General features: G+C 39.0%; 1 protein-coding gene across 9 annotated transcripts in view; it reads right to left on the bottom strand.

Annotated features, from left to right (window-relative positions):
* Positions 1-13,615, bottom strand: part of FARS2 (phenylalanyl-tRNA synthetase 2, mitochondrial) — a 233,197-nt gene that overhangs the window by 162,537 nt on the left and 57,045 nt on the right. For all 9 annotated transcript variants that reach the window (XM_058420306.1, XM_040061857.2, XM_040061876.2 and 6 more), the window contains one exon: positions 6,447-6,606. In XM_058420306.1, coding sequence (XP_058276289.1) covers positions 6,447-6,606 — 160 coding nt within the window. The remainder of the gene's footprint in view (positions 1-6,446; positions 6,607-13,615) is intronic.

Below are 13,615 nucleotides of genomic sequence, written 5' to 3'. Positions count from 1 at the left end.
TACCTCCTAATAGTCACAGGGAACTTTTCTTGATGCTATGGAGTTTCAAATGGCAAGGCAGGTTTCAAAACAAACAGACTAGTACTGCTAGATTTTCTCTGCAATCTTAAAAAAAACCTCAGGAAATTATATGAGTAATGAAAAAGCTTTTTGATAATTGTATATACAGAACTCAGAAAAGTGGAAGTATTTGCAAAAATTTCATTCACAATTGTACTGTGACTTGCAGCAATCACTTTATTGCTCATTTTTGTCTGCATGACAATAAAAAATATATATATGAAAAGAGTTCTGTACATAATAGTATGGTGCGCAGAAAACATTTTTTAAATTTCCTGATCTTGGCATTTTTAATCCTTGGGCTGTGCATATATAAAATATTCTATTTAGCTTGCAAAATTTGCAACTGTAGCAACTACATTGAATATTCAACTAGTTTGTGTTCAGTAACAACATTCAGATAACGGTTTCTTATTAATCCTCTGATTACTTAAAAAATGAAGCTCTGGGGGGAAAAAGGATTCCTCAGCTGTTTGTTATTAATTAAAATAAATTTTAAAAGGTAAAAAAGAATTTAAAGCTCTTTTTATTTTTCAACTTTAGTGCACATTAGTACTTAACAGGCCTCTGTTTTAAATGCAAATAAGCAAACAAACAACATTCTGAATAAACAAAAACAAATTCACAATGAAGAAACAACTCTCACCTTCATTCTGTTCTCTAAATTAATAGTTAATCCCACATACCACAATAATTTTATTCATACAGTATCCAGGCCGTTTGGGAATACCTCTGTAGTTTATATTCAAGTGTTCTTACAGACTTTTGGCTCTAGAAGACTTTACTGAAAAGCAGAGGGTGTTCAGCCTTTGGCAACATTAGCTGCATTTCTATGGAGTATCACAGAATAAATGGGTACATTTATTATTTAGATACAAAATACTGTCTTGGTGCTCAATATATTCCCAAGGAGTAATGGGCATTGCTTACACTCAGAAAATCAAACCACTTAGGACTTTAAACTATTATGATGATTAGACTTCCTGTGGTACTATGTAATTTTCCTGATTCAGCCTAGTTTATTTCTTCACATACAGCCTATGAAATACTGACAAAATTGATCTTTTCTAGAAATTTTAGGAGGCCAAGAGACATGTATCTGTCTCAAAAAAGGCACTTACAAGAGCACAATGTTGAATCTAATCAAGGCCTGGCCACTAGACACAAACTCCCTAACTTTTCCAGTTCAAAGAAATCATTTGCATTAACACAAACACACCTGCTCGTTTCAGAGCCCCACAGTGTTCATGGGAGTCCTTCCAGTGGTAGAGGTCCATTCATAATTGTGCTGGGCTGATTCTGGCTGAACACCAGGGTCACAGCAAAGCTGCTCTACCACTCCCCTCCTCAACTGGACCAGGGATAGAAAATGTAATGAAAGGCTCATGGGTCAAGATAAGGGCAGGAAGAGATCCCTCACCAGTTACAGTCATGGGCAAAACAGACTTGACTTGGGAAAAGTCATTTAATTTATTACCAATCAAATCAGAGTAGGATAATGGGAAATAAAAACTAAATCTTGAAAACAACCTCCCCCGTTCCTCCCTTCTTCCAGGTTCAACTCCACTCCCAAAATCTCTACCTCCTTTGCAACAGCATTGGGGATTGGGAATGGGGGCTGTGGTCAGTTCATCCATCATTTTCTCTGCCACTCTTGCCCTGCACCAGGGTGGAGTCATGCCCACCAAAAATAATCCTTCATTAACTGCACCAGCATGAATCCCTTCCACAGTGTGCTGTCCTTCTTGAACCTCCTGCTCCAGCATGAGTCTCTCCACAGGGCTACAGGTCCTACCAGAAGCCTGCTCCAGTGAAGTTTTCCAACAAGGTCCCAGCCTTCTGTGGGAATCCACCTGCTCCAGCATGGGGTCCTCCATGGGCTGGAAGGGCACAGCTGCTTCATGTGGTCTGCATCCTGGGCTGCAGGGAAATCTCAGGCACCTGGAGCACCTCCCCTCCCTCCTTCTCCACTGACCTTGCGTCTCAGCAAAGGTATCTGAAGGGCTGTTTTGCGCACATGTTCTCGTTCGTCTCCCCAGCTGCAAATTGTGCAGGATTTTTTCCTCCCTTTTAAAGGGGTTGTTACCCCAGAGGTGCCACTACCATCACTGATGGGCTCAGCTTTGGCCAGCATCTTGGAGCTGGCTGGCACTGGCTCTGTCAGACATGGAGCAAACATCTGGCAGCTCCTTACAGAAGCCACCTCTGCATTCTCCCTGCTACCAAAACCTTGCCATGCAAACCCAACACAGTAACTTACAAGTCAGATCAGTATGGAAATAGTGAATAATTACTGTTATTTCTGAACACTGAATCCAGGTAAGGAATTGGTCATGGCCTTCACGCAAAAGTAATGGTGCTATCAGATATTAAGCTAAACAAGTGCTAGCCTAATTGAGTCTCATAATGAAAAAGGCTTGACCAAAGGCACTGAAAAATAAAGAAAAGAAAAAAAGAACAAATCAAACACATTAAAGCAGCTTATTGCTACACTACAGCACGGAAGCAACAAAGCCTGAGACCCAGATGGTCTTCACTGACCAGAAATTCTCTTTGTTGCTGTGAGGATTATTTTTAGAGACGAGGTCATGGAAGAAAAAGGAGAGGGGTGCAGGGAGGGTGCTGGGAAGCACAGAAGGTATTGAACTGTGGCCTCTTGAGGTGTGTGTCGATTTGTAAGTACTCCGCACCTCCTTGTTTCAGATAATTCATCATACTTGCAGCAGACAGGAGCTGGCTGCCCATGTAAACCTGCATTAGCTCACATTTCTTCAGAAGTTATTAGCCAGACCATTACGTCCTTGATATTTTTTTCTTTTTTTAAACTCATTACACTCTGTGCACTCAAAGGAGGCACCAGTACAACAGAATTAAGAAGGAGAATGAGCAGAATATGTTTGATTTAAAAGTTATCCAGTGGCAGTTCAGTGAGAACCAGCAGTGGCAAAGCCATAAGTCAAAGCACATCTCCTGTCTTCCCTTTCCACTGCCTAGGAACTGGGTAGATAAATATGGGACAGCAGTGAATTTTGAGCCATTTCATGTAAAGCAACAAATCACAGAACCAGCACACAATCGTTATTTTCTATTTGCTATAGTAAGATTACTTCTGAATCTCTCAGGGTGCAGAAAGCTTTTGGCAAACTACAGAGGGGTTAGAGAAAGAACAATAATTGAGAAAGACTGGCTAACTCTACAATGAAATCTTGGAGAGCCTTGTAACTAGGTAACTAAAATGAGAACTAATAGACTACCTACACTGGCAGAACTGTATATGGAGGTGGAGATAGAGGTGTAATTTAATTAGTGGATTTTAAGTGTGCACCTTATGGAGATAACAGAGGAAAACTAATAAAGGTGATGTCTAGGTATAGAATTTGAAATAGCTTCCTAAAAGAAAAATGGAAGAAACTGAAAGACAGTTACTTGTAGAATGCAAAATCAGGCATATCATGCCACCACAAAATGCCATAAAAAGAACAACTTTACATTGTCAAGTTTTTAAGACAACTTAAAATGGATGCTCTAGAACTTTCTCCCTCCTCTAATATCTGTCATTTCTTTGCCTGTTGGCAAAGCCAGGAAGAGATAAAACGACAAAGGGTAAGTGCAGATTCTATGGAGTCTTCGACCTTCCTCAGGACAACACAGTGATTTTTAAGCAACTTTGTTTTGTCAACAGTGAATTGTCCAAACAGTGTGGTAGGAATCAGGTAGAGCCCAACAACTGTCTCATTAAATATTATGAAAACTAACTTAGAACAATGGAAAAAAAAAAAAAAAAAAAAAAAAAAAAAAAGCAAAGGTCAGGGGTCTGACCTTTCTGCAGAGATCCTCAATCTGTCATCAACCTGAGTGAGTAAATTCCCAGAGAAGCACTGCAGAAGCACAGCTTCCAGGTCCAGGACTTCAGGTACTAGCTAGTTTATGAAAAACTAACATGTACAGCAGACTTAATCTACAATCCAAACAATCTGCCTATAAAAAACAGTTGACTGTACAACAATGCAGCATTTCAGTCACTTACTGCAGCTGTGGTCATGATGTCCTGCTAGGAAAGATGTACAACTTCACTACAATACAATACTCTGCTGACAGCACAGGTTATAAAGAATACAACTGATGTCAAGTATAAAGGAATTAAGTTTTCGCTTTTAACAGAACATGGGGCCTTTTGAAATATCCACATATAGGAAAAACATAGAAATTTACTAGGAGAAATACATTTAAACACATTTTAAATTTTAAGTTAAAATTTTTAGGAGTCAAGATACAAAATGTAATCAAGAGTATTGTGTAAAGTAAAGACAAAAATGCTAGTTAAAAGATGACAGTTATCAAAAGAAAAATTTATTTATGTGTGCCCCAGGACAGTTGCAGTGCACTAATCTCATATATCTTTTGCCTGATATGAACTTTGAATATTCTGAATTCCAGTATCTCCATGAATGGAGCAGCAGGGAATACACATATATATACACACATACATATCTATAATTAAATTTAATTCAATAACTATATCTTGTGTTTGTATTCCAGAAAAAATATTGGGGGTATAGAAATAGAAAATCCCAACAGTAAGAAGGTGGCATCTACTTTTAGTTTGTACATTTTAAATAATTTATGAATATATTTTAATGTCTTTTTAGCTACTGTGTGGACTGTATAAGTAGTAGTAATAGCCAACATGCTGAGGCTTAAAGTGCAGCATCTGTCAACAGCTAGAGAAGTATGTTACTACAGTCTGAGATATCATTAATAACTCTGAGAAATTGCTCACTTTAAACATCCTCAGCATCTGAGGTTGATCTAAATGCATCATTCTTACTGTTACTTGCTTTCATCCCAATTTTGTATATGTCAAAAGGTCATTGTTAAGTAAAATATACCTACAAGAAGCTCTGAGCTTAGGAACTTAAAATTTTTTGTCCAGGTGGAATAGAGCAATAACTGGTAAAAGTTTTGCATGCTATAAGTCATCTTTAGAAACTCAGAAAAATATTCAAGCAGTCATATATAGAACTTGGTATCACTATAAATCCAATCTTGGAACTACTGCTCTAAGTGCAGTAAACACCTTAAAAGACTTTAGAAAGTAGGCAAGATACCTCATGCATTCTAATACCACCCAGTATTTCCTCAAGAGAAAAACGAATCAGCTCAGAAGAGCAGCCTCCTTGCTAGGAAATAGCACTAATGCAGCAATTTTGACTCAGGCCATTTATAAATTCAGTTCCTGACTCTGAAAGCAGGTATTTCTGAGGAGAGAATACTTCATTCATATACACATTCATTACCCTTCCTCATTCCACTCTAAGTACCAAAAGACAATTATTGTTCAGCTTGATGTGAACTTGGCAAACATGGTCTGCCCTCAGCTGGAAGGTTTAATTTATCTGCACCAGGGAACTGCTCACGGCGCCGTGTGCATGCACGCATTGGAGCAGCACACGGACACACGCGCTCCTTCCCTGCTCCTGCCCACCCCCATGCTGCTGCTGTGGGATCTGAATGCTGCCCAGCTGCACCCCAGCTCTCATGCACCCCAGATGTGAGGCTCCACCCACGCTCCATCCCTCCAGGGACATGGGAGGCCCACGAGGATGGAGCAGAGGGGATCCTGCACAGCTCTATGCTGGAGTTGGAGTTGGCTCTCCTCGCAAAACCTACACTGACAGACCTTCAGCACACAGCTTCTGCCAGACCACTGCTTGCAGCTGGGTCTCCACTCGGCCCCACCTGTACTCGTGCCCAAGCTGTGACTCTGACATGCTGCACACCAACACATTGTCCCAAAAACCTGTTGAGTCAGTGTCACTGAGACACACAAAGCAATCACACGCAGACAAGAGATTTTCGCAGAGGTTCTTCCGATCCAGCTCCCAGCTGAGAGCGGAGAGAAGAGAGCCCCTTTGTTTATTTCTTACTTTTTATACATTTGTGGGTCTAGCAGAAGATTGGCTTTTTGGGGTTTCCACCCCTCAGCCTCAGTGGCTAGACCAATTGTCAGTTACAATTGTTTTCAGGTTAGAAATATGCAAACAAAGGACAGAGAATGAAAAACAAAGGATTTGTTTATGTTACATCTGTGGGAAAAAGGTAGAACTGCTTCTAATATTGTACAGTAACTAAAAAGTTCTGACTCCATTTAAGAAAATCAAAAGGCTCAGAAAAACCAGGGTAACAAGTCAGCACAGTGTAGTGTGCACCAGTATTTAGAAAAACCCAGAGAAGCCTCTTGAGAAAAACCCACCTGGCTGTTTCTGTACTACCAGCTGCCAACACAACCCCTAGGCTTCCTGTCTGTGGTAGGCAGCAAAATGTTTCTCAAAAGCCCAAATTAATACAGTCATGGGCAATCTGGGGGAAAAGGTGCAAGAACCTACCATCACCAAAGATGTGAGTCATGAGCTTCGTGAGCACTTGCTTCAGGTTGAACTCCACCAGCCTCACTGCCTCCATGGTGTGACACTCCTGCTTGTGTGCAGTGCGATGGCCTTGCTCAAACAGCTGTAAACCTTCTCCATCTTTAATGCTGGAGAATAACTACAACAAAACCACAAAGACACCGTGTTTTGCATCAGTGATCTCCCGAATGAAAATGAAGAATGAAGTTTCATTGACTTAAGTGGGAATCTTACCTGCTAAGTCTTCACTGAAAAACAAAGACTGACTTCATACAAATTCTGTTCACTAAATGCAGGGATGAATTATCGTAAAAACAAAAATACCCAAATAATTAAATCTGGTTTATTTCTGTACTATATCTTCAAATAATAAGATTAGTTATAGGAAAATAATAATTTACAAAATAAGCATATCAATTTTTCTGATTCAGTTACTTCGAAAGTTATCATGCAGAACCAAGTACTCTGTAAAGTGTATGAAAATTTACACCCCAAAAATTACAAACCACAATGAACACAATGGCATTTATCAGAACTTCAACTCTTTTAGTACTTCAATGATATAAAAGAAATACCAAAACAACAAAAAGAAACAAAACCATAAAACTAAACAAAAACCACCCAAATCAACCTAACCAAACTAACTAAAAAAACCCCCACAAAAACAAAACAAAACACACACACACAAAAAAAAGAAAAAACAAACAAACAAAAACACCAAAACCCAAAAACCACACTAAACAAGGAAAAAAAAAAAAAAAAAAAACACCAAACAAACAAACCCTGGCAGTTTAATGAAACTTAAGCTGCTTACAGTTTATTCATCCTGGGTACAGTTTATATTCATTTAAGGACTACCATTTTCCTGTATATTCCCACACACAGGATCCTTTTTGTGACCAGGAATTTAGTCTGTGGGTCATTTAAGGATTCATGATCTCATGTGGGGGTTTCCAGATAAATTGCAAAGCACAGGGACAGCTGTTTTGGGATGTGGAAGACTTGCTCTTCATTCAGATCCTGCTTCCCACATCTGCTGCAAATTGAAGATTTCTGTTTTCTGCATATCCCCATATGTTTCTGGCCAGGTGATCCTGGCCAGATATATACCAGCAAACCTATATCCTCTCAGAGAGACCAATAAAAGACATTCATTAAACAACATTGTTGGAGGCTCTGTGTCTTGGGGAGACAGGCAGCCAGTTTTACACTCTAAACAGTATTTTTGCTGGAAATCCTTACAGCTGTACCAAATCCCCATAATCTGGGGTGAAGTATGGAGAGTTGGGAGAGGCAGTTGTGAAAGTGTTTCTAGTGCCCTTTCCTATCCCTCCTGCCCTACCTTCCCCTAGTCAATCAAGCACACACAGAAGGAAAAAAACATGCACCAAGATTTTCTTCCCATTAAGCCTCCCAGCATAAATAGTTCTTCCTCAGGAGATGCCACGAATAGTGTGCAACCTTAACAACTCATGGATGCCCACAGAAGTTGTTTTAACTGCAGTTTGATGCCTTCAGAGCACTAAATGCTCTAAACAAAAGCTTCAAGTGAATCTCTGATAGTCCACAAATGCTAGATACAATTAATTAGGACTAGTTTCTAGCACATTTCCTACAGACACAATGAATGAAGAGTCTAAGTTTAGATAGAAGGCAGACGAGCACCACAGTGGATTGAAGGAATACAAAACAAAGGAAAAAACAAAAAAACAAACAAACCAACAAACCCCACAAACAAACAAAAAACCCAAACAAACAAACAAACAAAAAAAACACCAACAAAAAAACCCCACCAGTAGCATTTAACTTTTTATTGCTAGCCACAAGGAGATTGCTGGCAGATTGAGGAAACACTTCTCCAGTTAATGTCCTTAGTGTACTGCAGAAAATACTACATTAAAAAGGGAAAATATAAATACCAAATAAAATTATTCTCCACCAGTCTAACAAAAAAATGCCTTCACTCACCAAAAGGCAGCAGCTCGACAAACAAGGCATCACACTTTAAAATAACAGATTATTTATTCAAGTGCTCATCTGAAAGATTAAACCCCCTTCTTCTTACTGACATTATTCCTACCTTGACTGGAACAAGCAGATAATACCCACCCTACAACTAATTTGCTGTCAGCAAGGCAGATCGGTCATCCAGCACGTGGTTTTGAAAGCCAGGGGAATTCAGAGAGGGCAGCATTAGCCTAGGGAGGATAATTGTCTTAGGCTCACCAGGGGGCCAGTGGAAAGACACAGGCTCCCCCACAGAGGAACACAGTGGCTAAATTAGGTTCGTGCTCTGAACTACCCTATACAGGTAGCTGTTTTTCCTACTGACTCACTCACTCAGCCAGAAACACCCTTCAGGCAACAGAGATGTTCCCTCTTTAGACCAGAATACACTGCACTTACACATTAGAAGGTACATTTGCTATTTTACCTATCAGCAGTATTTTAGGACATGAAACTCTCTTCTTCCTTTTCCCCTTCACTCCTCCCTTCAGCTTAAGACTGGCTTCTCAGACCACTGCAAAGAACAGACAGTCTGGACACTAGCCTTTAAAACACAGCATGCATATCAAAAAGTACATAGAAATACTTTTCCTTACTGTTGTATTATTTCTGAAATGTTGCTATCACAATTACAGTCTTAAGCAAAATTCTGTTTCAGTGGTTTATATCAGATGTGGAAACATGCAAGAACCATGAAATACATGGAATCATAATCCAGCCCTAATCCTGCCAAACCAGTCATATATACATTATCTCCTTCTCCAAGCCAGGACAAGGGTCCATGCAGCGGCGTCCTGACCCAGGCTGGGTCCTGAAGGGCAGTAACCCAGGAGAAGGGAAGAAACTGAGGGATGTGAAAATGGTCAAGTTCATCTTGGTAGTCAAATATCAGCTTACAAACACCACCAAGAGATGAGCTGGCACATTGGAACAGGGCTGGGTCACCCTGGGCACAGGCATGACTCTAGCCCAGTTCAGACAGCTCTGAAAACACAGCCATAGGGAAGTCCCTGAAACAGGCAAGACAACAGCCCCCCTTAGAGTCAGGCACTGAGAGGCACTTTGGTATTCCCCACAGAGGCTCCATCAGCTGCAGATGGGACTATACTGGGAAAAAAAGAGATATCTTACAGTTGTATTAATATTTATTCCCCACTCTCCATTCACTGACATTGCTATGTCAATACAAGCAGCTTTAAACCAATACACCAATTTCACTATTACAATGATTGAACTGTGCTAAGTACATGTCTTGGATTAGAAACACTTCAACATTTCTGTATACATAAAGCCAGGAAAATCAAAGCTTGCATAAAATGAAGAATCACCAGCAGTTGCTCCTTTTTGATGTCAATTTTTCTCAAACACACATCTGAGCCAATGGAGAAAAAAAAAAATTACCTAACATCTTGCCTAAAACACTGACACATCCAAGACAACATTTTCACATACATTCATTCCTTCAGTGCAGACTAAAACAGCATGCACTATCTTATTGTATTGAACACAATCAGTCACTACTGCATGTAGGAAAGAAATTTCCTGTAGCCATAAATCGAGTAGCTACGTGTCTGTCTAGTGTAAGGACAAGAAGATTTTTCTTTGAGTGAAGGTGTACAAAACATTGAATATTGTATCTCCATGAAGAAATCAAAAAAATTAACACTTACCAGGATTTAGCAGCATATCTCACTGATGCTGCATTACAAAAGAGAAGGCAGAAAGGCATTTAAGTGACCTAACCATGTGGCATGAAGTTTACTCCAGTTTAGCTCATAATAAAAATAAAATAAATTTTGATAAAATGTAATGCCAAGAAGACAGAGTTTTAACTGGACAAGTACAAATGGAGCTATGGTCCTTCAAAAGCACATTCCAGTATTTCTCAGCCCGGCATGAAGGGCAGAAGTAACATTTGTGATTTAAACAAAGACCCCTACGTTTCCTCAGTCACTTGACAGACATTTTCACATCCCTTCATTATCCATACGTTCAGTATTCAAAATTAAGTGCCTCTTTGCAGGATGGCATTCAATGGAGGTTTCAGATCAGAGAGATCTGTAACTATATCCTGTCTTTCCACAATGCAGTAGTGTATTCCTCCTGCCACTCATGCATACACCAGTGATTAAGATAATGAATAAATCATGCTCAGGTACTTATACTCATGGGCAAACCAGCATTTAGGATCATCTCTGTAAGAGGATCTGCACGTGACTACACCCAACCTTGCCACACCAAATAGATTTTGTCTCACTGGCCCTAATAAATATCTCTCAAAATGAACAAACAGCTGCACTCTGCATCCACTCATAAATAGCAAACCCTTTCCACAACATTTTAAATGTGCTGAGGAACTCAAGACTCAACCAATGGATCAGGAATGATGAAGATGATGCCACCAATAGATGGCTCAAAGAGAAAACCTAATTTCAGTCTCAAACAGGCTCCAAGGTGTAACCATACACCCTGGTGCAGTCAGCTTCAGCCACCAAAGAGATACACAGCTCATGATCCGCACGACAGAATGCTTTTCACTGCATAAGGATTTCTGGGGATAGGAAATGGCAAAAGCTACTTCAACCCACAAGCTGGAAGGTGGTCATCTTAATTTCTACATCCTTCCAGTTCTCCAATTACAGCAAAGAAAGGTAATCTCTGTTGCATTTTGGGGGTAGAGGGATTTTTTTTTTTTTTTTAACCTAATCAAAGTCTTAATCAAAAGGGAAAATGATAAAGATGTTTTCAAACCAGAAAGGAAAACTAACACTGCTACACAGATACCTGATATAATGAGACATCTATAATAGACTTCTGTTTCTGCGGCAGTAGAAATTCCTTTACTTTTAAGTACCTTGGACTTCCCAAATACACTTGTGGACAATTTGCTCTTTTTTCCCTGCACAATTTAAATATTGCATTGAATAGATTTAATTGCTTTATTCTGAAAAGTTTTGTTGGTTTGTTTGGGTTATTTTAGCTGGACAACAAGAAGTAAGAAAGTCTGGGAAAAAAAAAAAAATAAGTCTTTGCAGTAAAAGATGCACCATTAGTTTTCAAACTTTCTAGACCATGGATCACCATGAAAATCTAACAGACCTTCTGATGCCCTTCACTGTCAAATTTTTGACTAAAAATAACAAAGAGCACAATCTGGATCCTCGGATCAGCGAAGACCTATTTATTACGGCACGATTTACATACCGCAACTTGGAAAATACTTAATAATACAATGCTCACAACTTGGATTAATACCAGAGAAAGTGAAACCAGTTCCATCTAAACTAGCCAGGCTCTTCATTGTGACCACTCAGTTCAACTACAGCTTCACGAATAAATTCACCTCAGAATATTCTAGCAAAGTAATGCTGCTGCTCCTTTTGTTTACCAAGGTGGATCTAGTTCAAGTGCCCCTGCTCCTGCAACGCCCTCGCCGCCCCCTGTGAGAAGGAGAGTCATCTCTCAGGCTCCTCGGGACCAATGCTTTGCTCACAACCCTAGCCAGAAGTTCTAGAGGGCCAAGAAGGGTACCTTTCTTTGGTCATTTAAGCCTTTTGAAATATTTGTCCTTGGTGCCCAGCTAAATGCTGCTATTATGACTCCCATTCACAATCACTCTCAGATATACTGTAAAAGCTCCAAATCCCTCCATAAAATAGGTTGATCCCTGGAACACTATAAATGGATTTAAATTCCTTTACATAGGAAGATTAAAAAAAAAAAAAAAAAAAAAAAAAAGACCAAAGACAGGAAGGAGCTTTTCTTTGATACAATGTCAGAGCAAAAGCACAGTGTCCAAAGCTGCAGTAATATATAGGATTTTGGAGAAGTCAAACCTAAAGACATGAGTTTTCCAAGGGGAAACCCAGCATGGCACTTGATTCAAAAAAACCCCAAAACTTCAGATGAGCGGTCAATCAGGAGTTCACACCATCCCAAACCACAAGGAAAAGGATAAAAGCAACATCTTTTTCTTTTTAACAATGCATCAGGAATATTGCCAAGGTACTCAAGTATGGGAAGATGAGGAAAGGAGTAGCATTTAGATCAAAAAGAGAAAAATCTACTGATCTTCTATTACCTAGAACAAGAGTCTTTACATTTCAGGATATAAACACTAGAAGGTACAATACTGACTTTTTGGAGCAATCCTTTATTTGAAACTAGAACATTTACCCATTTTCCATTGCATCCTAACAAAAAAAAATTCATTTCCACCATAAGCATTTCAGTGGAGAATAAAGATGTATCCCTACTACTTTGAGCACAAACAAGCCTGATGAGATGTCATTTTTTAAACAATCTTGTATTGGCCTCCACTGGAACAAGGTTACTAAATCAGAGGAGCAATTCCTGTGTTTTAGCATCTGTTCCCCTTAAAATTTATGTATAATTCAGTACAGACTATAAAACACCGTATGAAGTCCCCTTCAAACGTGCAAACATTTTTTGTTATCAACTGAAAGCTGTTCATTGACTGCCATTGGGTTTATATTGGCTCCCTCTTCTGGCTGACATGCACAAAGTGCAGTTTAGTTGAGATTTTTTTTTTTTCTTTTCCATAAATTATGGAACTGCACCAAAGGCAACGGCATAGCACTAAAATAATTTCTCTTATAATTGACCCAAGAAAACTGGCAAGTTCAAACCCGACTACAGCAGTATCAAAATTGCCAATCCAAAGCACTAACCAGAAAAAAGAAACCAAAAAAACCAAAAACAAACAAACAAACAAACAAAAAAAACCCAACAACAACAACAAAAAAAAAAAACCACAAAAAAAACACCAACCAAAACCCCGATACACCATCAAAGGAAAAAAAATTCTAACATGAGTTAGAAGAGAAATAGGAATGTTAGAGGAATTGAATACCAAAGGGTATCATTTGGGGGTACTGTTTAAGAAGAATGGTTCATTTCATGTTCAGAATTCTGAAGTAGATTTGGGAAACTATCTTTTGTTCTGGTTTTAACTATTTATATTAGTCACTTTCTAACTGTTCTTCTATTACATTCAGATAATAATCACCTAAAATACTTTTGAATATATTAAAAAGTGTCTAAGTGTATTTTCAGATGTTCTTTGATAGCAGTCTACAGACATTTTTTAAAAGTTTATGAGAAATTTAAGCATGAATTAT

Source organism: Hirundo rustica, chromosome 1, assembly GCF_015227805.2.
Source record: "Hirundo rustica isolate bHirRus1 chromosome 1, bHirRus1.pri.v3, whole genome shotgun sequence".
In the NCBI taxonomy this organism is placed as follows: Eukaryota; Metazoa; Chordata; class Aves; order Passeriformes; family Hirundinidae; genus Hirundo; species Hirundo rustica.
Note: the sequence above shows the minus strand (reverse complement) of the source record. Positions and strands in the feature narration are given on the sequence as shown.